Source organism: Oncorhynchus mykiss, chromosome 6, assembly GCF_013265735.2.
Source record: "Oncorhynchus mykiss isolate Arlee chromosome 6, USDA_OmykA_1.1, whole genome shotgun sequence".
Lineage (NCBI taxonomy): Eukaryota > Metazoa > Chordata > Actinopteri > Salmoniformes > Salmonidae > Oncorhynchus > Oncorhynchus mykiss.
In genome coordinates, this window is record NC_048570.1 from 1,642,089 (window position 1) to 1,668,998 (window position 26,910).

The 26,910-nt window shown below is 42.7% G+C and overlaps 1 protein-coding gene across 1 annotated transcript in view; it reads right to left on the reverse strand.

Annotated features, from left to right (window-relative positions):
• Nucleotides 1-2,447: 2,447 nt before the first annotated feature.
• Nucleotides 2,448-26,910, reverse strand: part of cfap299 (cilia and flagella associated protein 299) — a 304,876-nt gene continuing 280,413 nt past the window's right edge. Inside the window, exons 5-6 of the mRNA XM_036979192.1 lie at nucleotides 7,021-7,150; nucleotides 2,448-2,807 (exon numbers count right to left, since the gene is read on the reverse strand). Coding sequence (XP_036835087.1) covers nucleotides 2,715-2,807; nucleotides 7,021-7,150 — 223 coding nt within the window. The 3' untranslated portion in view covers nucleotides 2,448-2,714. The remainder of the gene's footprint in view (nucleotides 2,808-7,020; nucleotides 7,151-26,910) is intronic.

Here is a 26,910-nt window from a genome sequence, read left to right on the forward strand (position 1 = left end):
TATTTTAAGAATGTGAAATGCCAGAATAATAGTAGAGAGAATAATTTCTTTCAGCTTTTATTTCTTTCACCATATTCCCAGTTGGTCAGAAGTTTACATACACTCAATTAGTATTTGGTAGCATTGCCTTTAAATTGTTTAACTTGGGTCAAACGTTTCGGGTAGCCTTCCACAAGCTTCCCACAATAATTTGGGTGAATTTTGGCCCATTCCTCCTGACAGAGCTGGTGTAACCAAGTCAGGTTTGTAGGCCTCCTTGCTTGCACATGCTGTTTCAGTTCTGCCCACAAATTTTCTATAGGATTGAGGTCTGGGCTTTGTGATGGCCACTCCAATACCTTGACTTTGTTGTCCTTAAGCCATTTTGCCTCAATTTTGGAAGTATGCTTGGGGTCATTGTCCATTTGGAAGACCCATTTAAGACCAAGCTTTAACTTCCTGACTGGTGCCTTGAGATGTTGCTTCAATATTTTTCCTCTTCCATTTTTGAGGTAATGTTGTAATTTTGGTTACAGGGAAGACATCCTCCTCCCTCACGTGGTACCCTTCCTGCAGGCTCATCCTGACATGACCCTCCAGCATGACAATGCCAGCAGCCATACTGCTCGTTCTGTGCGTGATTTCAGGAATGTGAGTGATTTCAGGAATGTCAGTGTTCTGCCATGGCCAGCGAAGAGCCCGGATCTCAATCTCATTGAGCACGTCTGGGACCTGTTGGATTGGAGGGTGAGGGCTAGGGCCATTCCCCCCCAGAAATGTCAGAGAACTTGCAGGTGCCTTGGTGGAAGAGCGGGGTAACATCTCACAGCAAGAACCGGCAGATCTGGTGCAGTCCATGAGGAGGAGATGCACTGCAGTACTTAATGCAGCTGGTGGCCACACCAGATACTGACTGTTACTTTTGATTTTGACCCCTTTGTTCAGGGACACATTATTCCATTTCTGTTAGTCACATGTCTGTGGAACTTGTTCAGTTTATGTCTCAGTTGTTGAATCTTGTTATGTTCATACAAATATTTACACATGTTAAGTTTGCTGAAAATAAACGCAGTTGACAGTGAGAGGATGTTTCTTTTTTTTGCTGAGTTTATTATCTCCAATGTATCGACCATGTAAAAAACCTGTCTGATTAGAATGATTAATGTCCGACAATACCTTTTCAATTCTATGCGCTATACATTTTGCTAGAATTTTTGCATCACAACACTGAAGTGTAGGGGGCCTCTATTTTCTTAATGGACTGGATCTTTATATATACCAACTTGGATCCTGTTTCAGTAATAATGAAATCAGACCTTGTTGAGTGTCTGATAATCTACTGTTTATATAGGAGTGGTTAAAACATGCTAATAACCACAGAACCAATGAGTACAACCACAAACCTCCACTGGTATGTCATCCAGCCCTGGAGTTTTCCCAGACTTAAAGGCTTTAATAGCATCAAGAAGTTCCTCCTCTGTAATTTACCTTGACATGAGTCTTTCTGTACAGATGTTCATTTGACATTATTAATAGAAAAAACATCCATACAATTACCTTCTGTTAGAAGAGATGGAGGAGACTGAAACCAAAACATGCTTAAAGTACTTTACTTCCTCTTTCTAAATATCATTTGGTGAATCATGCGTGACTCCATCATTTGTAACAAGTTTCAGTAAATTCTTTTTGGTAGCATTTCTATGTTGAAGATTCAAAAAAATGTTGGGTAATTTTTCCCCAATATTCCATCCAGTTCGCTTTATTTTTATAAAATATTACACTGGATCTTTATTTTTATAAAATATTACACTGGATCTTTATTTTTATAAAATATTACACTGGATCTTTATTTTTATAAAATATTACACTGGATCTTTATTTTTATAAAATATTACATTGGATCTTTATTTTTATAAAATATTACACTGGATCTTTATTTTTATAAAATATTACACTGGATCTTTATTTTTATAAAATATTACACTGGATCTTTGTTGAATAGGTTCCTCCATTTATTTGTCTTTTTTAAATATATTGATGAACTAGCTCTAACTAGGGATAGACTTGATCATGATCACAACATCTGACTTGGTATAGACATGATTCAAGATGAGACTCTATCAGAGGTAAAGTCTACCATAAGGTCTGTAGATATGATCTGGATGAGACTATATCAGAGGTAAAGTCTACCATAAGGTCTGTAGATATGATCATAAGATGAGACTCTATCAGAGGTAAAATCTACCATAAGGTCTGTAGATATGATCCAAGATGAGACTCTATCAGAGGTAAAGTCTACCATAAGGTCTGACGGTCTGTTCTGTTGTTGTTTGGGTTTTCCATGGGATTTCACATTCAGTGTGTAGCACAGCACCCTACAGGATAGTTAGGCTGCACTGTCATCAGTCCTCAGTCCCCACACCCAGGTGGAGAGGCTTATAGAAAGAGACAGGAGAAAGAGCACCACATTGATGGGGGGCCAACCTTTATTACATCACATTAGAGGCTTCCAGTGACTTCCAGTATGTGTTTAATAGCAGTGTGAGGTGGTGGTAGCAGGGAGGAGACAGTGAGAGCTGATTGGCTAGGTCCTTATGGTGATGTGGTGGGAGGAGACAGTGAGAGGTGATTGGCTAGGTCCTTCTGGTGATGTGGTGGGAGGAGACAGTGAGAGGTGATTGGCTAGGTCCTCCTGGTGATGTTGTAGCAGGGAGGAGACAGTGAAAGGTGATTGGCTAGGTCCTCCTGGTGATGTGGTCATAGATGACGACTTGGCTGTAGAGTTCAGACTGGAGGGGCGTCCTGGACGAGTTGTCTCCAGGTGAGGCCTAATGAGGAAATAAACACCAGGTGAGGCCTACAGAGGAAACAAACACCAGGTGAGGCCTACAGAGGAAACAAACACCAGGTGAGGCCTACAGAGGAAACAAACACCAGGTGAGGCCTACAGATGGCAGGAACACCAGGTGAAGCCTACAGACGGCATGGTTAGAGGAGAAACACTGTTGGGAAATATCCCCAAATCCTTTGAACTAACATCCTAGATTATTAGATTACTCAATTAACTAAATGAACTCAGCGTAATTGTTTTAGAATTTACAATGTGTTTAAAATCCAACAAGGTCCAAAAGCCAGAAACAACCTGTATCCCAGCTAGAGGATGTTATCAGACATAGCTATAGTTTTCAGAACATTCCGCTTTTTAAAGATTTGGTCGTTTCTGGGCCTGACTAAACATACTTCCCAGGGTGACTTGGGCCCCTGCACCCAGATTACATAAGGCAGTGTGAGCATGGGAGCAGCTGGGGCACCCTCCACTCAGATTACATAAGGCAGTGTGAGCATGGGAGCAGATGGGGCCCCTCCACCCAGATTACATAAGGCAGTGTGAGCATGGAAGCAGATGGGGCCCCTCCACCCAGATTACATAAAGCGGTGTGAGCATGGGAGAGGCTGGGGCCCCTCCACCCAGATTACATAAAGCGGTGTGAGCATGGGAGCAGTTGGGGCCCCTCCACCCAGATTACATAAAGCGGTGTGAGCATGGGAGAGGCTGGGGCCCCTCCACCCAGATTACATAAAGCAGTGTGAGCATGGGAGCAGCTGAGGCCCCTCCACCGAGATTACATAAAGCGGTGTGAGCATGGGAGCAGTTGGGGCCCCTCCACCCAGATTACATAAAGCGGTGTGAGCATGGGAGAGGCTGGGGCCCCTCCACCCAGATTACATAAAGCGGTGTGAGCATGGGAGCAGCTGGGGCCCCTCCACCCAGATTACATAAAGCGGTGTGAGCATGGGAGCAGTTGGGGCCCCTCCACCCAGATTACATAAAGCGGTGTGAGCATGGGAGCAGTTGGGGCCCCTCCACCCAGATTACATAAAGCGGTGTGAGCATGGGAGAGGCTGGGGCCCCTCCACCCAGATTACATAAAGCGGTGTGAGCATGGGAGCAGTTGGGGCCCCTCCACCCAGATTACATAAAGCGGTGTGAGCATGGGAGCAGTTGGGGCCCCTCCACCCAGATTACATAAGGCAGTGTGAGCATGGGAGCAGATGGGGCCCCTCCACCCAGATTACATAAAGCGGTGTGAGCATGGGAGCAGCTGGGGCCCCTCCACCCAGATTACATAAAGCAGTGTGAGCATGGGAGCAGCTGGGGCCCCTCCACCCAGATTACATAAAGCGGTGTGAGCATGGGAGCAGCTGGGGCCCCTCCACCCAGATTACATAAAGCGGTGTGAGCATGGGAGCAGTTGGGGCCCCTCCACCCAGATTACATAAAGCAAAAAACAAAAATTGTCCAGTTGGGTGGATGATTCTACAATGTTTCTAATAGGGTGCAAAAAAAACATTCACCTGATGTTACAACAACATTCCCAGATCACATGTAGTCTGTTCTTTAAAGGTTCCCAGATCACATGTAGTCTGTTCTTTAAAGGTTCCCAGATCACATGTAGTCTGTTCTTTAAAGGTTCCCAGATCACATGTAGTCTGTTCTTTAAAGGTTCCCAGATCACATGTAGTATGTTCTTTAAAGGTTCCCAGATCACATGTAGTATGTTCTTTAAAGGTTCCCAGATCACATGTAGTCTGTTCTTTAAAGGTTCCCAGATCACATGTAGTCTGTTCTTTAAAGGTTCCCAGATCACATGTAGTATGTTCTTTAAAGGTTCCCAGATCACATGTAGTCTGTTCTTTAAAGGTTCCCAGATCACATGTAGTCTGTTCTTTAAAGGTTCCCAGATCACATGTAGTCTGTTCTTTAAAGGTTCCCAGATCACATGTAGTCTGTTCTTTAAAGGTTCCCAGAACACATGTAGTATGTTCTTTAAAGGTTCCCAGATCACATGTAGTCTGTTCTTGAAAGGTTCCCAGATCACATGTAGTCTGTTCTTTAAAGGTTCCCAGATCACATGTAGTCTGTTCTTTAAAGGTTCCCAGATCACATGTAGTCTGTTCTTTAAAGGTTCCCAGATCACATGTAGTATGTTCTTTAAAGGTTCCCAGATCACATGTAGTCTGTTCTTTAAAGGTTCCCAGATCACATGTAGTCTGTTCTTTAAAGGTTCCCAGATCACATGTAGTCTGTTCTTTAAAGGTTCCCAGATCACATGTTGTCTGTTCTTTAAAGGTTCCCAGATCACATGTAGTCTGTTCTTTAAAGGTTCCCAGATCACATGTAGTCTGTTCTTTAAAGGTTCCCATGTTGACAGAATGCTGATGAGATTTATTTTTATAATATAATATAATAACTTTTTATAATATTAAGGGAATGTCCTGTGCAACCTAACTGAAATGTATGAATGTCATCACAACTGAGCATTTCTCTTGTAATGTACCAACACTGTTCCCACAAACTAACTTCATGTTCTGAGAACCTTTAAAGAACTCAGAAAAGCTGTTCTGTCAACATTCTGTCAACATGGGAACCTTTAAAGAACAGACTACATGTGTTCTGGGAACCTTTAAAGAACAGACTACATGTGATCTGGGAACCTTTAAAGAACATACTACATGTGATCTGGGAACCTTTAAAGAACAGACTACATGTGATCTGGGAACCTTTAAAGAACAGACTACATGTGATCTGGGAACCTTTAAAGAACAGACTACATGTGATCTGGGAACCTTTAAAGAACAGACTACATGTGATCTGGGAACCTTTAAAGAACAGACTACATGTGATCTGGGAACCTTTAAAGAACAGACTACATGTGTTCTGGGAACCTTTAAAGAACAGACTACATGTGATCTGGGAACCTTTAAAGAACAGACTACATGTGATCTGGGAACCTTTAAAGAACATACTACATGTGATCTGGGAACCTTTAAAGAACAGACTACATGTGATCTGGGAACCTTTAAAGAACAGACTACATGTGATCTGGGAACCTTTAAAGAACAGACTACATGTGTTCTGGGAACCTTTAAAGAACAGACTACATGTGATCTGGGAACCTTTAAAGAACAGACTACATGTGTTCTGGGAACCTTTAAAGAACAGACTACATGTGATCTGGGAACCTTTAAAGAACAGACTACATGTGTAATCATCACTGGGCTGGGTCTGTGCTTTGCCACGGCTGGGTCTGTGCTTTGCCACGGCTGGGTCTGTGCTTTGCCACGGCTGGGTCTGTGCTTTGCCACGGCTGGGTCTGTGCTTTGCCACGGCTGGGTCTGTGCTTTGCTGGGTTGAGCTGGGCTGGGTTGAGCTGGGCTGGGGCAGTGCCATGCTGTTCAGGACTGGGCTGGGTTCTGGGCATGTGGGTGGTTGCTGGTTGCTCTGTCTGGCTTCCAGGGCCTCTAGTGTTTTAATAAGCAGCCTGGTCTGCTCTACTCTGCGTTGCTCTGGTCGGGGCTGGGCGGTGCTCAACCGCAGCTGGAGCGATTTTGATTTCGCCCCTTAACAGCAGAACTCAATATGTCCCTAAAGCTCAGTTTGCAACTCATGTTCAAAATAGTTGAGCTGCTCCACAAAGCTCCTTCCCTTCCCACTCTGCCCCCAGCAGAGAGGAAAGAGATCTACATTAACACCCAGAACTAGCAGACAGTGGATTAGGCTGGAGTTACCTTGTAGAACCCTGTTCAGTGTTTAACGACAGTCAGCAGGGGACCTAACTCTGTCTGTCTGTCTGACAGTCAGCAGGGGACCTAACTCTGTCTGTCTGTCTGACAGTCAGCAGGGGACCTAACTCTGTCTGTCTGTCTGACAGTCAGCAGGGGACCTAACTCTGTCTGTCTGTCTGACAGTCAGCAGGGGACCTAACTCTGTCTGTCTGACAGTCAGCAGGGGACCTAACTCTGTCTGTCTGTCAGCAGGGGACCTAACTCTGTCTGACAGTCAGCAGGGGACCTAACTCTGTCTGTCTGTCTGACAGTCAGCAGGGGACCTAACTCTGTCTGTCTGACAGCAGCACCATCTCTCTCTCTCTCTCTCTCTCTCTCTCTCTCTCTCTCTCTGTCTCTGTCTCTGTCTCTGTCTCTCTATCTGGGAAACATAGACCAGAGGAGAGCACAACACCATCACACCACATAGCCTACCTTGGGGTCCACGTTGAGAATCTTTCTGTCTGTCTTGTTCTTAAACAGCAGACCACTGGAGTTCTCAGCGATCACCTGGTAGTTAGCGCTGACATTGGACGTGGACACCTGGGTCTCCCAGTTGTAGAAGCTAGGAACAAATAGAAAGTGTTAGTTAATTAAATAATAACTTCCTAATTGGTTTCTACAGATAATTAGTAATAGTAGTGTTATATTTCTATCTATATTCTACACTAGTCATGTTGAACAGATCTATACTAGTCATGTTGAACAGATCTATATTCTATACTAGTCATGTTGAACAGGTTTATATTCTATACTAGTCATGTTGAACTGGTCTATATTCTATACTAGTCATGTTGAACTGGTCTATATTCTATACTAGTCATGTTGAACAGGTTTATATTCTACACTAGTCATGTTGAACAGATCTATATTCTATACTAGTCATGTTGAACAGGTTTATATTCTACACTAGTCATGTTGAACAGATCTATACTAGTCATGTTGAACAGATCTATATTCTATACTAGTCATGTTGAACAGGTTTATATTCTATACTAGTCATGTTGAACAGGTTTATATTCTATACTAGTCATGTTGAACAGATCTATATTCTATACTAGTCATGTTGAACTGGTCTATACTAGTCATGTTGAACAGATCTATATTCTATACTAGTCATGTTGAACTGGTCTATATTCTATACTAGTCATGTTGAACAGATCTATATTCTATACTAGACATGTTGAACTGGTCTATACTAGTCATGTTGAACAGATCTATATTCTATACTAGACATGTTGAACTGGTCTATACTAGTCATGTTGAACAGGTTTATATTCTATACTAGTCATGTTGAACAGATCTATATTCTATACTAGACATGTTGAACTGGTCTATACTAGTCATGTTGAACAGATCTATATTCTATACTAGACATGTTGAACTGGTCTATACTAGTCATGTTGAACAGATCTATATTCTATACTAGACATGTTGAACTGGTCTATACTAGTCATGTTGAACAGGTTTATATTCTATACTAGTCATGTTGAACTTCTACACTAGTCATGTTGAACTTCTACACTAGTCATGTTGAACTTCTATACTAGTCATGTTGAACAGGTCTATATTCTACACTAGTCATGTTGAACAGGTTTATATTCTATACTAGTCATGTTGAACTTCTATACTAGTCATGTTGAACAGATCTATATTCTACACTAGTCATGTTGAACTTCTATACTAGTCATGTTGAACAGGTTTATATTCTATACTAGTCATGTTGAACTGGTCTATACTAGTCATGTTGAACAGATCTATATTCTATACTAGTCATGTTGAACAGGTCTATATTCTACACTAGTCATGTTGAACTTCTACACTAGTCATGTTGAACTTCTACACTAGTCATGTTGAACTTCTACACTAGTCATGTTGAACAGGTTTATATTCTATACTAGTCATGTTGAACAGGTTTATATTCTATACTAGTCATGTTGAACAGGTTTATATTCTATACTAGTCATGTTGAACAGGTTTATATTCTACACTAGTCATGTTGAACAGGTTTATATTCTATACTAGTCATGTTGAACAGGTCTATATTCTACACTAGTCATGTTGAACTTCTACACTAGTCATGTTGAACTTCTACACTAGTCATGTTGAACTTCTACACTAGTCATGTTGAACTTCTACACTAGTCATGTTGAACTTCTACACTAGTCATGTTGAACTTCTACACTAGTCATGTTGAACTTCTACACTAGTCATGTTGAACTTCTACACTAGTCATGTTGAACTTCTACACTAGTCATGTTGAACTTCTACACTAGTCATGTTGAACTTCTAAACTAGTCATGTTGAACTTCTATACTAGTCATGTTGAACAGGTCTATATTCTATACTAGTCATGTTGAACTTCTACACTAGTCATGTTGAACTTCTACACTAGTCATGTTGAACTTCTACACTAGTCATGTTGAACTTCTACACTAGTCATGTTGAACTTCTACACTAGTCATGTTGAACTTCTACACTAGTCATGTTGAACTTCTACACTAGTCATGTTGAACTTCTACACTAGTCATGTTGAACTTCTACACTAGTCATGTTGAACTTCTACACTAGTCATGTTGAACTTCTACACTAGTCATGTTGAACTTCTAAACTAGTCATGTTGAACTTCTATACTAGTCATGTTGAACAGGTCTATATTCTATACTAGTGATAGTCTATGGTATTGACTACAGCCTGTCCTGTGGAAGTGTAGATGATAGTCTATGGTATTGACTACAGCCTGTCCTGTGGAAGTGTAGATGATAGTCTATGGTATTGACTACAGCCTGTCCTGTGGAAGTGTAGATGATAGTCTATGGTATTGACTACAGTCTGTCCTGTGGAAGTGTAGATGATAGTCTATGGTATTGACTACAGCCTGTCCTGTGGAAGTGTAGATGATAGTCTATGGTATTGACTACAGTCTGTCCTGTGGAAGTGTAGATGATAGTCTATGGTATTGACTACAGTCTGTCATGTGGAAGTGTAGATGATAGTCTATGGTATTGACTACAGCCTGTCCTGTGGAAGTGTAGATGATAGTCTATGGTATTGACTACAGCCTGTCCTGTGGAAGTGTAGATGATAGTCTATGGTATTGACTACAGCCTGTCCTGTGGAAGTGTAGATGATAGTCTATGGTATTGACTACAGTCTGTCCTGTGGAAGTGTAGATGATAGTCTATGGTATTGACTACAGCCTGTCCTGTGGAAGTGTAGATGATAGTCTATGGTATTGACTACAGTCTGTCCTGTGGAAGTGTAGATGATAGTCTATGGTATTGACTACAGTCTGTCCTGTGGAAGTGTAGATGATAGTCTATGGTATTGACTACAGCCTGTCCTGTGGAAGTGTAGATGATAGTCTATGGTATTGACTACAGCCTGTCCTGTGGAAGTGTAGATGATAGTCTATGGTATTGACTACAGTCTGTCATGTGTAAGTGTAGATGATAGTCTATGGTATTGACTACAGTCTGTCCTGTGGAAGTGTAGATGATAGTCTATGGTATTGACTACAGTCTGTCCTGTGGAAGTGTAGATGATAGTCTATGGTATTGACTACAGCCTGTCCTGTGGAAGTGTAGATGATAGTCTATGGTATTGACTACAGCCTGTCCTGTGGAAGTGTAGATGATAGTCTATGGTATTGACTACAGCCTGTCCTGTGGAAGTGTAGATGATAGTCTATGGTATTGACTACAGCCTGTCCTGTGGAAGTGTAGATGATAGTCTATGGTATTGACTACAGCCTGTCCTGTGGAAGTGTAGATGATAGTCTATGGTATTGACTACAGCCTGTCCTGTGGAAGTGTAGATGATAGTCTATGGTATTGACTACAGCCTGTCCTGTGGAAGTGTAGATGATAGTCTATGGTATTGACTACAGTCTGTTCTGTGGAAGTGTAGATGATAGTCTATGGTATTGACTACAGCCTGTCCTGTGGAAGTGTAGATGGTAGTCTATGGTATTGACTACAGTCTGTCCTGTGGAAGTGTAGATGATAGTCTATGGTATTGACTACAGCCTGTCCTGTGGAAGTGTAGATGATAGTCTATGGTATTGACTACAGCCTGTCCTGTGGAAGTGTAGATGATAGTCTATGGTATTGACTACAGCCTGTCATGTCCATTTATTAATTAAATGTATTCACTCCGTGAACTTGCTTTCCGCCTCTCAGCGTACATCGTTACAATAGGAGAGAAAGGCCACCTTGCAATCTGAGCGGAGGCATTCAACATTTTGAAACTATTTCATCATTTTTACTTTCCCCAGAGGGTTCTACATGTAACCGAAAAGAGTTCTACCTGGAACGTAAAAGGGTTTTCCAACGGGAACAGCAGAAGAACCCTTTTGGAACCCTTTTTGTCTAAGAGTGTAGGAGGGTTGGGGGAATTAGAGAAGCTAAAAAATAAAAAAAATGGGACCCCCAAAAATACGTCTCTCTCTAACTTCATGAAAGTTCAGATTCCAGAGACATCTGCTTCCACTGAAGGGTTTTCTAACTTCCCCTGTCAGCATTCTGAGTGACAGGCAGGCTGTGTCCCATATGGCACCCTGTACCCCATAGGACTCTGGTCTAAAGCACTGCACTATACAGGGAGCCATTTGGAAGGCATCCCCAGTCTGTTGTTGCAGTAAAGACAGGAAGCAGAGACAGTCTCTGTGACGGGGACCTTCACCATCCAAATCTTGCAGGGCCACCGTACACACGATACACTTGACGCAGGAAAGCATTAGGTAAGACAGGACGACCAGAGGCCTTCAGCTGCAGTCGGCTGTGTAAGTGCAGACAGAGCACTGCCAACAGAGTAACACAGCCGAGCTAGCCTCCGTTCAGAATAGACTGTTGCAATGTTCCAATTATAAAACAACAGACTGAGGTTTAACCCACTTTCACCACCGGTGTCCTTTTCTAGATATTAAAAGAAAACTAGATGGTAATTTCCCACGAAGAAAAATTGGTGGGGCTTTAACTAGTATTTTTGTGGTAGTAGAAGAACTTCAACATGTCTTTACTTAAGCCAAGCAGTAGTGATTGGTAGTAGATATTGCTGTTCTGATTTTAGATTTGAATAGCAGAGAAGTAGACCAAGAGGTCAAGGTAGAGCTGACTAGTGGCCAAAGTCCCGATGTTTACACATGGTCTCATACGGCAGGGTAGCCTAGTGGTTACAAACGTTGGACTAATGTAATTGTCTGAATCACTTCCAATCCCCCATATATATTTTTGCAATATATATATATATATATATATATATATATACAGTGGTAAGAAGAAAAAAAGTATGTGAACCCTTTGGTATTACTCGGGATTTCTGCATAAATTGGTCACAACAATAGACAAACACAGTCTGCTTATTCAACTAATAACACACAAATTATTGTATTTTTCTTGTCTATATTGAATACATCATTTAAAAACTCACAGTGTAGGTTGGAAAAGTATGTGAACCCCTAGGCTAATGACTTCTCCAAAAGTGGAGATTGGAGTCAGGAGTCAGCTAACCTGGAGTCCAATCAATGAGATGAGATTGGAGATGTTGGTTAGATGTTGGTTAGAGTTGCCCTGCCCTATCTTGTTTTCACAAGAAGCAGTGACTGATGTGAACCATACCTCGGACAAAAGAGATCTCAGAAGACCCAAGACTAAGACTTGTATAAAGGAAAGGGATACAACAGTGTCTCTAAAAGCCTTGATGTTTATCAGTCCCACGGTAAGACAAATTGTCTATAAATGGAGAAAGTTCAGCACTGTTGCTAGGACTGGCCTTCCTGCAAAGATGACTGCAAGAGCACCGTGCAGAATGCTCAATGAGGTTAAGAAGAATCCTAGAGTGTCAGCTAAAGACTTACAGAAATCTCTGGAACATGCTAACAGCTCTGTTGACGAGTCTACGATACGTAGATACTAAACAAGAATGGTGTTCATGGGAGGACACCACGGAAGAAGCCACTGCTGACCAAAAAAAAAACATTGCTGCACGTCTGAAGTTCGCAAAAGAGCACCTGGATGTTTCACAGCGCTACTGGCAAAATATACTGTGGACAGATGAAACTACAGTTGAGTTGTTTGGAAGGAACACACAACACTATGTGTGGAGGAAGAAAGGCACACCAACATCAAATCCTCATCCCAACTGTAAAGTATGGTGGAGGGAGAATCATGGTTTGGGGCTGCTTTGCTGCCTTAGGGCCTGGACAGCATGCTATCATCGATGGAAAAATGAATTCCGAAGTTTATCAAGACATTTTGCAGGAGAATGTAAGGCTATCTGTTTGCCACATGAAGCTCAACAGAAGTTGGGTGATGCAACAGGACAACGACCCAAAACACAGAAGTAAATCAACAACAGAATGGCTTCAACAGAAGAAAATACACCTTCTGGAGTGGCCCAGTCAGAGTCCTGACCTCAACCCGATTGAGATGCAGTGTGCATGACCTCAAGACAGCAGTTCACACCAGACGTCACAAGAATATTTCTGAACTGAAACAGTTTTGTAAAGAGGAATGGTCCAAACTTCCTCCTGACCGCTGTGCAGGTCCGATCCGCAACTACAGAAAATGTTTGGTTGTGGTTATGGCTTCCAAAGGAGGATCAACCAGTTATTAAATCCAGGGGTTCACATACTTTTCCCACCCTGCACTGTGAATGTTTACATGGTGTGTTCAATAAAGACATGAAAACGTATAATTGTTTGTGTGTTATTAGTTTAAGCAGACTGTGGTTGTCTATTGTTGTGACCTAGATGAAGTTCAGATCAAATTTTATGACCAGTTTATGCAGAAATCCAGATAATTCCAAAGGGTTCACATACTTTTATTGCCACTGTATATACAGTATATACATACACATATACATATATACATATATATATATATACAGTGCCTTGCGAAAGTATTTGGCCCCCTTGAACTTTGCGACCTTTTGCCACATTTCAGGCTTCAAACATAAAGATATAAAACTGTATTTTTTTGTGAAGAATCAACAACAAGTGGGACACAATCATGAAGTGGAACGACATTTATTGGATATTTCAAACTTTTTTAACAAATCAAAAACTGAAAAATTGGGCGTGCAAAATTATTCAGCCCCTTTACTTTCAGTGCAGCAAACTCTCTCCAGAAGTTCAGTGAGGATCTCTGAATGATCCGATGTTGACCTAAATGACTAATGATGATAAATACAATCCACCTGTGTGTAATCAAGTCTCCGTATAAATGCACCTGCACTGTGATAGTCTCAGAGGTCCGTTAAAAGCGCAGAGAGCATCATGAAGAACAAGGAACACACCAGGCAGGTCCGAGATACTGTTGTGAAGAAGTTTAAAGCCGGATTTGGATACAAAAAGATTTCCCAAGCTTTAAACATCCCAAGGAGCACTGTGCAAGCGATAATATTGAAATGGAAGGAGTATCAGACCACTGCAAATCTACCAAGACCTGGCCGTCCCTCTAAACTTTCAGCTCATACAAGGAGAAGACTGATCAGAGATGCAGCCAAGAGGCCCATGATCACTCTGGATGAACTGCAGAGATCTACAGCTGAGGTGGGAGACTCTGTCCATAGGACAACAATCAGTTGTATATTGCACAAATCTGGCCTTTATGGAAGAGTGGCAAGAAGAAAGCCATTTCTTAAAGATATCCATAAAAAGTGTTGTTTAAAGTTTGCCACAAGCCACCTGGGAGACACACCAAACATGTGGAAGAAGGTGCTCTGGTCAGATGAAACCAAAATTGAACTTTTTGGCAACAATGCAAGACGTTATGTTTGGCGTAAAAGCAACACAGCTGAACACACCATCCCCACTGTCAAACATGGTGGTGGCAGCATTATGGTTTGGGCCTGCTTTTCTTCAGCAGGGACAGGGAAGATGGTTAAAATTGATGGGAAGATGGATGGAGCCAAATACAGGACCATTCTGGAAGAAAACCTGATGGAGTCTGCAAAAGACCTGAGACTGGGACGGAGATTTGTCAACCTCACTGAGCTCGAGCTGTTTTGCAAGGAGGAATGGGAAAAAATGTCAGTCTCTCGATGTGCAAAACTGATAGAGACATACCCCAAGCGACTTACAGCTGTAATCGCAGCAAAAGGTGGCGCTACAAAGTATTAACTTAAGGGGGCTGAATAATTTTGCACGCCCAATTTTTCAGTTTTTGATTTGTTAAAAAAGTTTGAAATATCCAATAAATGTCGTTCCACTTCATGATTGTGTCCCACTTGTTGTTGATTCTTCACAAAAAAATACAGTTTTATATCTTTACGTTTGAAGCCTGAAATGTGGCAAAAGGTCGCAAAGTTCAAGGGGGCCGAATACTTTCGCAAGGCACTGTACATATACATATCTTTAAAAAAATATACATTTTCCTTTATTACTTTCTAACCCTCCCACCCCTCCTCTAATTGGAGTAAACCAATGAACAATGAGACTTAGGCTTCTACTTGCAACTTATACAGACTATAAACATTTTACAGACACAATGCATTTTACAATCATTTTCTTTGGTTTGTTTTAACTCCTGTCCTTCCTCTATCCTCAACCTCTCTCATCTAATACTGATGTCCTTCCTCTACCCTCAACCTCTCCCATCTATTACTGATGTCCTTCCTCTACCCTCAACCATCTATTACTTATGTCCTTCCTCTACCCTCAACCTCTCTCATCTATTACTGATGTCCTTCCTCTACCCTCAACCTCTCTCATCTATTACTGATGTCCTTCCTCTACCCTCAACCTCTCCCATCTATTACTGATGTCCTTCCTCTACCCCCAACCTCTCCCATCTATTACTGATGTCCTTCCTCTACCCTCAACCATCTATTACTGATGTCCTTCCTCTACCCTCAACCAACTATTACTGATGTCCTTCCTCTACCCTCAACCTCTCCCATCTATTACTGATGTCCTTCCTGTACTCTCAACCATCTATTACTGATGTCCTTCCTCTACCCTCAACCATCTATTACTGATGTCCTTCCTCTACCCTCAACCATCTATTACTGTTGTCCTTCCTCTACCCTCAACCATCTATTACTGATGTCCTTCCTCTACCCTCAACCTCTCCCATCTATTACTGATGTCCTTCCTCTACCCTCTCCCATCTATTACTGATGTCCTTCCTCTACCCTCAACCATCTATTACTGTTGTCCTTCCTCTACCCTCTCCCATCTATTACTGATGTCCTTCCTATACCCTCTCCCATCTATTACTGATGTCCTTCCTCTAACCTCAACCTCTCCCATCTTTTACTGATGTCCTTCCTCTACCCTCAACCATCTAATACTGATGTCCTTCCTCTACCCTCAACCTCTCCCATCTATTACTGATGTCCTTCCTCTACCCTCAACCATCTATTACTGATGTCCTTCCTCTACCCTCAGCCATCTAATACTGATGTCCTTGCTCTACCCTCAACCTCTCCCATCTATTACTGATGTCCTTCCTCTACCCTCAACCTCTCCCATCTATTACTGATGTCCTTCCTCTACCCTCAACCTCTCCCATCTATTACTGATGTCCTTCCTCTACCCTCAACCTTTTCCATCTATTACTGATGTCCTTCCTCTACCCTCAACCATCTATTACTGATGCCCTTCCTCTATCCTCAACCTCTCCCATCTATTACTGATGTCCTTCCTCTACCCTCAACCTCTCCCATCTATTAATGATGTCCTTCCTCTACCCTCAACCTCTCCCATCTATTACTGATGTCCTTCCTCTACCCTCTCCCATCTATTACTGATGTCCTTCCTCTACCCTCAACCTCTCCCATCTATTAATGATGTCCTTCCTCTACCCTCAACCTCTCCCATCTATTACTGATGTCCTTCCTCTACCCTCTCCCATCTATTACTGATGTCCTTCCTCTACCCTCAACCATCTATTACTGATGTCCTTCCTCTACCCTCAACCTCTCTCATCTATTACTGATGTCCTTCCTCTACCCTCTCCCATCTATTACTGATGTCCTTCCTCTACCCTCAACCTCTCCCATCTATTAATGATGTCCTTCCTCTACCCTCAACCTCTCCCATCTATTACTGATGTCCTTCCTCTACCCTCAACCTCTCCCATCTATTACTGATGTCCTTCCTCTACCCTCAACCTCTCCCATCTATTACTGATGTCCTTCCTCTACCCTCAACCATCTATTACTGATGTCCTTCCTCTACCCTCTCCCATCTATTACTGATGTCCTTCCTCTACCCTCAACCTCTCCCATCTATTACTGATGTCCTTCCTCTACCCTCAACCTCTCCCATCTATTACTGATGTCCTTCCTCTACCCTCAACCTCTCCCATCTATTACTGATGTCCTTCCTCTACCCTCAACCTCTCCCATCTATTACTGATGTCCTTCCTCTACCCTCTCCCATCTATTAATGATGTCCTTCCTCTACCCTCAACCATCTATTAATGATGCCCTTCCTCTACCCTCTACCCTCTCCCATCTATTAATGATGTCCTTCCTCTACCCTCAACCATCTATTAATGATGCCCTTCCTCTACCCTCAACCTCTCTCATCTATTACTGATGTCCTTCCTCTACCCTCAACCTCTCCCATCTATTACTGATGTCCTTCCTCTACCCTCAACCATCTATTACTGATGTCCTTCCTCTACCCTCTCCCATCTATTACTGATGTCCTTCCTCTACCCTCTCCCATCTATTACTGATGTCCTTCCTCTACCCTCAACCTCTCCCATCTATTACTGATGTCCTTCCTCTACCCTCAACCTCTCCCATCTATTACTGATGTCCTTCCTCTACCCTCAACCTCTCCCATCTATTACTGATGTCCTTCCTCTACCCTCAACCTCTCCCATCTATTACTGATGTCCTTCCTCTACCCTCAACCTCTCCCATCTATTACTGATGTCCGTACGGTTTGATTTATATTTGCCAAATCTTTTACATTAGTTATCTTGTTATTAGTCCCACCCTTCCACTCCATTCAACCCCTCCCATCTATCTCTTAACACCATCTAGTCCCACCCTTCCACTCCATTCAACCCCTCCCATCTATCTCTTAACACCATCTAGTCCCACCCTTCCACTCCATTCAACCCCTCCCATCTATCTCTTAACACCATCTAGTCCCACCCTTCCACTCCATTCAACCCCTCCCATCTATCTCTTAACACCATCTAGTCCCACCCTTCCACTCCATTCAACCCCTCCAATCTATCTCTTAACACCATCTAGTCCCACACTTCAGCTCCATTCAACCCCTCCCATCTATCTCTTAACACCATCTAGTCCCACCCTTCCACTCCATTCAACCCCTCCCATCTATCTCTTAACACCATCTAGTCCCACCCTTCCACTCCATTCAACCCCTCCCATCTATCTCTTAACACCATCCAGTCCCTTCAGCTCCATTCAACCCCTCCCATCTATCTCTTAACACCATCTAGTCCCACACTTCGACTCCATTCAACCCCTCCCATCTATCTCTTAACACCATCCAGTCCCTTCCACTCCATTCAACCCCTCCCATCTATCTCTTAACACCATCCAGTCCCTTCCACTCCATTCAACCCCTCCCATCTATCTCTTAACACCATCCAGTCCCTTCAGCTCCATTCAACCCCTCCCATCTATCTCTTTACACCATCCAGTCCCTTCCACTCCATTCAACCCCTCCCATCTATCTCTTAACACCATCCAGTCCCTTCAGCTCCATTCAACCCCTCCCATCTATCTCTTAACACCATCCAGTCCCTTCAGCTCCATTCAACCCCTCCCATCTATCTCTTAACACCATCTAGTCCCACCCTTCAGCTCCATTCAACCCCTCCCATCTATCTCTTAACACCATCTAGTCCCACCCTTCATCTCCATTCAACCCCTCCCATCTATCTCTTAACACCATCCAGTCCCTTCCACTCCATTCAACCCCTCCCATCTATCTCTTTACACCATCCAGTCCCTTCAGCTCCATTCAACCACTCCCATATATCTCTTAACACCATCCAGTCCCTTCAGCTCCATTCAACCACTCCCATCTATCTCTTAACACCATCCAGTCCTTTCAGCTCCATTCAACCCCTCCCAGCTATCTCTTAACACCATCCAGTCCCTTCAGCTCCATTCAACCACTCCCATCTATCTCTTAACACCATCCAGTCCCTTCAGCTCCATTCAACCCCTCCCATCTATCTCTTAACACCATCCAGTCCCTTCAGCTCCATTCAACTCCTCCCATCTATCTCTTAACACCATCTAGTCCCACCCTTCAGCTCCATTCAACCCCTCCCATCTATCTCTTAACGCCATCTAGTCCCACCCTTCATCTCCATTCAACCCCTCCCATCTATCTCTTAACACCATCCAGTCCCTTCCACTCCATTCAACCCCTCCCATCTATCTCTCAACACCATCCATATTGGATTTCTATTTGCCATATATTTTTCAACTGTGTTGTGAGGTTTCACAAAAGTTCTGAACTTTTCTATTCTCATAGTTTCTACAGATTTTAAATTAACATTTTTGCTAAAAGTATGATTATATTATTGATCGATTGACTAATTATTTCCAGATCACCCAGTAGTGTTATCTGCAGGGTTAGCTCCAGGTAAATAGTACAATTATTCAGCCATTCCCGGAGCTGTGACCAAAAACAAGCTACATACAGTATGGACAGTACCAAAACAAATGATCTAATGATTCTGTCTCTTTGCAGTAACGTCTGCAGAGCTGGGAAGGTTGTATCCCCCATATAAATAACATTATATTGGTTGCAAGAATTTTTTATGATAATTTAAATAGAAAAATGTGAAGTTTTGAATCCGGTGTCGTTTTCCGTATCATTTCATAAACCATGTGCCATGGAATCGGTATGTCAAGAATCTCTTCCCAATTATTTTGCAATCTATATGGCACAGCTGTCAGTGTTTTGGTCCTTACATGAAACTGGTATACTTTTCTTATTTATCAGAACAGAGAAGCTCCTTACTTTTTCCTCCTTTCACTCTCCTCTTCCATTTTTGCCATAACGCTGCAATTAGTTGGTTGTAATTTTGGGTAGAGCAGACACTTCCATATGTCTGTGTTAGCTGCATGTGTGACATAAATCCACCAGTCCTATTTATGATATAATTTATGAAGATTATAATATATTTTTATTAAATTCAAAAACAAATGTTTATTTGTATTGATCAATTAGTATATTTCAGTTTAACCACAATATTGGTTGTATTATTTGTTCTGTCTTTTCTGGTAGATTAAACTGAAATGGCAACCAACTTTCTAGGAATTGTTTTAAAAATAACGATATTTGGGAGATGATTTTCTTTTCGGAATATTTGGGAAAAGGGCCATTCTTGAACATAGGGTGAGACATTCTTACTGATTTGCCTGAGAACCTGTTTGGATTTAAGTCAAACTTTTGTATGACTGATGCCTTTAGTGAGAGGTCTAATGCTTTAATATTTAATAATTTCTGCCCTCTGAATTCATATTCATTGTATAAATAGGCCATTTAATTTTGTCTTGCTTGCCGTTCCAAATAAAATGGAATATTTTTTTCTCATATAATTTAAAAAACTGTTCGCTAGGTGTAGGCAAGACAATAAGCAAATAGATAAACTGGGATATGACTGGAGCAAATAATGGTAAACTGGGATGTGACTAAAGATTTAATCAGGGTAAAATGGGATATGACTAAAGAGTTAATCAGGGTAAACTGGGATATGACTAAAGAGTTAATCAGGGTAAAATGGGATACGACTAAAGAGTTAATCAGGGTAAAATGGGATACGACTAAAGAGTTAATCAGGGTAAACTGGGATACGACTAAAGAGTTAATCAGGGTAAAATGGGATATGACTAAAGAGTTAATCAGGGTAAACTGGGATACGACTAAAGAGTTAATCAGGGTAAACTGGGATACGACTAAAGAGTTAATCAGGGTAAAATGGGATATGACTAAAGAGTTAATCAGGGTAAACTGGGATACAACTAAAGAGTTAATCAGGGTAAACTGGGATATGACTAAAGAGTTAATCAGGGTAAACTGGGATACGACTAAAGAGTTAATCAGGGTAAACTGGGATATGACTAAAGAGTTAATCAGGGTAAACTGGGATACGACTAAAGAGTTAATCAGGGTAAACTGGGATATGACTAAAGAGTTAATCAGGGTAAAATGGGATACGACTAAAGAGTTAATCAGGGTAAACTGGGATATGACTAAAGAGTTAATCAGGGTAAACTGGGTTACGACTAAAGAGTTAATCAGGGTAAACTGGGATACGACTAAAGAGTTAATCAGGGTAAACTGGGATATGACTAAAGAGTTAATCAGGGTAAACTGGGATACGACTAAAGAGTTAATCAGGGTAAACTGGGATATGACTAAAGAGTTAATCAGGGTAAACTGGGATATGACTAAAGAGTTAATCAGGGTGATTTGACCACAAACAGAAAGGTATTTACCTTTCCATGGTAGCAAGATCTGATCTATTTTTGCTAACGTTCTATAAAAATGTATTGGAGTGAGATCATTTATTTCAGGATATACAGAGTATGTCCACATCCCCGTCAGACCATTTTATTGGAAAACAAATGTAAAAGTTTTACTTTTTTGCAATCTAATACGTAATATGGTGCCCTGATCATAGTTCAGTTGTAATCAATAAACAAAATATAGATCCTCTATGAGGCTGTGGAGGGATTTGAATTGTGATATTATTGTTTGATCTGATTTTAATAGCTAACATTTCAATGACAATAATAAATAGCTATGCCGATAGTGGACAACCTTGTTTTACTCCTCAACTGTTTCAAACTTTCTGAGAAGTAGCCATTATTTACTATTTCACAGCTAGTACTATAAATTATTTTAAACCCATTTTATAAGAGATTCTACAAAATTGAAATCTTCCAGGCATTTATATAAACTCCAGTTGTACTTTATCAAAGGCCTTTTCAAAGTCAGCTTTGAATACCAGGCCTGGTTCCCCAGATGTTTCATAGTGTTCCATTGTTTCCAGTACTTGCCTTATATTATCTCCAATGTATAGTCCATGTAAAAAACCTGTCTGGTTAGAATGAATAATGTCCGACAATACCTTATTTTCTAAATATTTTTTTCTCGTTTTCGTTGTTGTTGGTAGTTAGTCTTGTCCCATTGCTGCAACTCCAGTATGGACTCGGGTGAGTCGATGGTCGAGAGCCGCGTGTCCTCCGAAACATGACCTCGCCAAACCGCACTGCTTTTTGACACAATGCCCTGAAAGCCAGCCACGCCAATGTTTCAGAGGAAACACTGTACACCTGGCGACCGTGTCAGCATGCACTGCACCCAGACAGCCTGGGATTGAACCAGGATCTGTACTGATGCAGCTAGCACTGCATCAGCCTTAGACCGCTACGCCACTCGGGAGGCCTGACAGTATCTTTTTAATTCTATGCGCTATACATTTCGCTATAATTTTTGCATCACAACACTGAAGTGTAAGGGGCCTCTATTTTCTTAATGGACTGGATCTTTATATTTACCAACTTGGATCCTGTTTCAGTAATAATGAAATCAGACCTTGTTGAGTGTCTGATAATCTACCGTTTATATAGGAGTGGTTAAAACATGCTAATAACCACAGAACCAATGAGTACAACCACAAACCTCCACTGGTATGTCATCCAGCCCTGGAGTTTTCCCAGACTTAAAGGCTTTAATAGCATCAAGAAGTTCCTCCTCTGTAATTTACCTTGACATGAGTCTTTTTGTACGGCTGTTCATTTTACATTATTAACAGAATTTTTTTTGTGTCAAAAGTTACATTGTTTACAGTAGTTGTGTGGTCAATATTTGAGCAATTGTGGTCAGTAGTTGTGGTCAGTAGTTGTGTTGTTGTGGTCTGTAGTTGTGTTTTTGTGGTCAACAGTTGTGTTGTTGTGGTCAGTAGTTGTGTGGTTGTGGTCAGTGGCTAAACTACAGTTGTCGCGTGTGGAAACTGAAAGAAGTGCGATGAGAAGCGATCGGGTGAGCTATGAAGCGAGTGAAATAACACAGCTTCGCTCTATCCAATCAGAGCAGCACGATCAACGTACAGCCCGCCCTTTTCTTTACAGACGGGCAAACTATCCAGTTATTTAGAGCTTGAGGCGTGATCTTGAGAAGGAGGAGGAGGAAGCTTGTGAGCATTAGAAACCTTCTCTGTTTCTAATGCTCATTCCAGGTCGTCCAGACCGGGGAAGCCACAGTTGCCTTGGCAGGCTCCGTCCCTCCATGCCTAAAACCAGTGTGAGAAACATGCTAACAAATGTTTGTGCTATGAAACTAAATAAATACCGCACCCTGACCCACAAAACAGCTTTGGTAGATTCATGACATTGTTGTCAGACAAAGCAAGGACAGTGAACTTTGATACGTGATGTAGTTTAATTGGAATTTGCAGCTGTTGTTGGTAAGCAATGAATCTGCTAGCTTCTGACTTGACTTACTGCGTCTACACTGAACAAAATATAAACGCAGCATGCAACAATTTCAAAGCAGAGGAGTAGGAAGATTTCACACACTACGTTTTTTGTCTGACTTGTTGGAGTGGTCAAAACGTCAGTTTGGAAAAAGTTAGGGAAAAATATGTTAATGCGGTTACTAAAACAACTGTATCGTTAGATACGTAGCAGCTGTTTCTGTCTAACTTGTTTGGGAAAGTGGTCAAAATGTCAGTTGTTTATAAAAACAAAGGTACAGAAAATGTTGTTGCTGCAGTTACTAAAACGGCTGTAACGTTTGATCCGAATCAGATAATTATGTACCCATTTGAATAGCAGGGAAGTAGACCAAGATGTCGTACCTTGTACGTTCTTGTCAAAGTAGCTGATTCGTGTAAAAGTAGCATTGTGGTATTTACACTGAATGAAATGTTGGAAGTGATGATGTCACAATGGGACCTTTAGAATGGTAAGGAAGTGGATAGAAGACAAAAAAAAATGTTTAACTTAAAAAGTATCCAAATGTTAATAAAATATATGAAAATGTTGTTTGTAAGCACACTGGTCCTGGCCAGTCTACACACCGGTCCTGGCCAGTCTACACACCGGTCCTGGCCAGTCTACACACCGGTCCTGGCCAGTCTACACACCGGTCCTGGCCAGTCTACACATCGGTCCTGGCCAGTCTACACACCGGTCCTGGCCAGTCTACACACCGGTCCTGGCCAGTGTACACACCGGTCTTGGCCAGTCTACACACCGGTCTTGGCCAGTCTACACACCGGTTTTGGCCAGTCTACACACCGGTCTTGGCCAGTCTACACACCGGTCTTGGCCAGTCTACACACCGGTCTTGGCCAGTCTACACACCGGTCCTGGCCAGTCTACACACCGGTCCTGGCCAGTCTACACACCGGTTCTGGCCAGTCTACACACCGGTCCTGGCCAGTCTACACACCAGTCTTGGCTAGTCTACACACCAGTCCTGGCCAGTCTACACATCGGTCCTGGCCAGTCTACAGACCGGTCTTGGCCTGTCTACACACCGGTCCTGGCCAGTCTACACACCGGTCCTGGCCAGTCTACACATCGGTCCTGGCCAGTCTACACACCGGTCCTGCCCAGTCAACACACCGGTCCTGGCCAGTCTACACACCGGTCCTGCCCAGTCAACACACCGGTCCTGGCCAGACTACACACCGGTCCTGGCCAGTCTACACATCGGTCCTGGCCAGTCTACACACCGGTCCTGCCCAGTCAACACACCGGTCCTGGCCAGTCTACACACCGGTCCTGCCCAGTCAACACACCGGTCCTGGCCAGTCTACACACCGGTCCTGGCCAGTCTACACATCGGTCCTGGCCAGTCTACACACCGGTCCTGCCCAGTCAACACAGAGGTATTTCTAGTTTAAATGGTGTAAGAGGAGTAGCATGCTAAATAATAATAATAATAATATGAAGAAGAAGAAGTCAAAAGTATGATGAAGATTTAAAGTTGAGACTTTTGCTTCGAAGGGCCCCACCAGACTATATTGTCCACACTTCCTGTACATGGACACATGCACACTTCCTGTACATGGACACATGCACACTTCCTGTACATGGACACATGCACACTTCCTGTACATGGACACATGCACACTTCCTGTACATGGACACATGCACACTTCCTCTCTTTTGTCCTCCAGTCCACGGTCTGTTCAGACCCTATTTATACAGAAATGCCATACGGCAATTAACATTTTTGGGGCTGACCACTTTTATGCCATGGTGAACCATTGGTAGAAAATAGGACGGGAAAAGATACTTCAACACTTAACATGAAAAGAGACGGATAGAAAGTGTTTACCGTAAGTAGACTGAAATGCTGTATTACTGGCCTTTCATCCATGTTGCAGTAGCTATAGGAAGGCTATATGGATGTCCTCATAGGGGCCACTACAGGAAGGCTATATGGGTGTCCCAGTCCAGCCTCATAGGGGCCACTACAGGAAGGCTATATGGATGTCCCAGCCTCATAGGGGCCACTACAGGAAGGCTATATGGATGTCCCAGTCCAGCCTCATAGGGGCCACTACAGGAAGGCTATATGGATGTCCTCATAGGGGCCACTACAGGAAGGCTATGTGGATGTCCTCATAGGGGCCACTACAGGAAGGCTATATGGATGTCCTCATAGGGGCCACTACAGGAAGGCTATATGGATGTCCTCATAGGGGCCACTACAGGAAGGCTATATGGATGTCCCAGCCTCATAGGGGCCACTACAGGAAGGCTATATGGGTGTCCCAGTCCAGCCTCATAGGGGCCACTACAGGAAGGCTATATGGATGTCCCAGCCTCATAGGGGCCACTACAGGAAGGCTATATGGATGTCCCAGTCCAGCCTCATAGGGGCCACTACAGGAAGGCTATATGGATGTCCTCATAGGGGCCACTACAGGAAGGCTATATGGATGTCCTCATAGGGGCCACTACAGGAAGGCTATATGGATGCCCTCATAGGGGCCACTACAGGAAGGCTATATGGATGTCCCAGCCTCATAGGGGCCACTACAGGAAGGCTATATGGATGTCCTCATAGGAGCCACTACAGGAAGGCTATATGGATGTCCTCATAGGGGCCACTACAGGAAGGCTATATGGATGTCCCAGTCCAGCCTCATAGGGGCCACTACAGGAAGGCTATATGGATGTCCCAGTCCAGACTCATAGGGGCCACTACAGGAAGGCTATATGGATGTCCCAGCCTCATAGGGGCCACTATAGGAAGGCTATATGGATGTCCTCATAGGGGCCACTACAGGAAGGCTATATGGATGTCCCAGTCCAGCCTCATAGGGGCCACTACAGGAAGGCTATATGGATGTCCTCATAGGGGCCACTACAGGAAGGCTATATGGGTGTCCCAGTCCAGCCTCATAGGGGCCACTACAGGAAGGCTATATGGATGTCCTCATAGGGGCCACTACAGGAAGGCTATATGGATGTCCCAGCCTCATAGGGGCCACTACAGGAAGGCTATATGGGTGTCCCAGTCCAGCCTCATAGGATCCAGGCCCCTATGAGGACATCCATATAGCCTTCATGAAAATGTTTGTGATTTTCCTACACAAAGTTGGTGTAGATTGTTCTAGAACCATTATTTGGTCAACAGTAATAGCCTATACATTATGTTGATTCCTGCTATGACAGTATCTGCCTGTTCCTGTTTCAATGGGGCCTGCTGACTCTGAAAGCCTGTCCTATACTTTCTAGTCTAAACAGTTAGCGCATATATTATGACAACATTTTGTGACGTTTTAGTTTGTTTTGGTGTTTCTTTAAAAAATGATTGCACCAAGTCAATGTTCGACAGCCGAAGCACACACCCCTCCGGCGGTGATTGGTCAACAACTCCTAGGAGTGGGAACTATGGACGGGATTCTTTGAATTTAGTTTTTGTTGTGATTCAACGAGAGGCAACTAGTTTTCGTGCACATTTTTTACCTGAAGAAATACTGCACCAAACATTTTAGTTAGACTTAAAACAACACGGCTAAGACTTCCTGGGCAAAAACATCAACATTTATTACAGATTATGAGTTTATAATGGCTAGGTTGTTGCTAATGGGACAAACAGAAATATTGCTGGCGGTTTTTCTCTCAAAATGTTCAAGCAATGGTCTTTTAAATGAAGGGAGCATGCCAAGCACAGATGTTGACTTCGCGTCACAGAGTGCTGCTAGAAACAAACCAAACCTAGTATGTGGTTAGCTTCACTCCCTCTCCCCACTGTGTTTACGGAGGAGGGACCGATGCATTCTAACAAACGTAAGCAGATGACCGTTGTTCAAAATGCTATTGTAAGACAAATATACAGTTTTC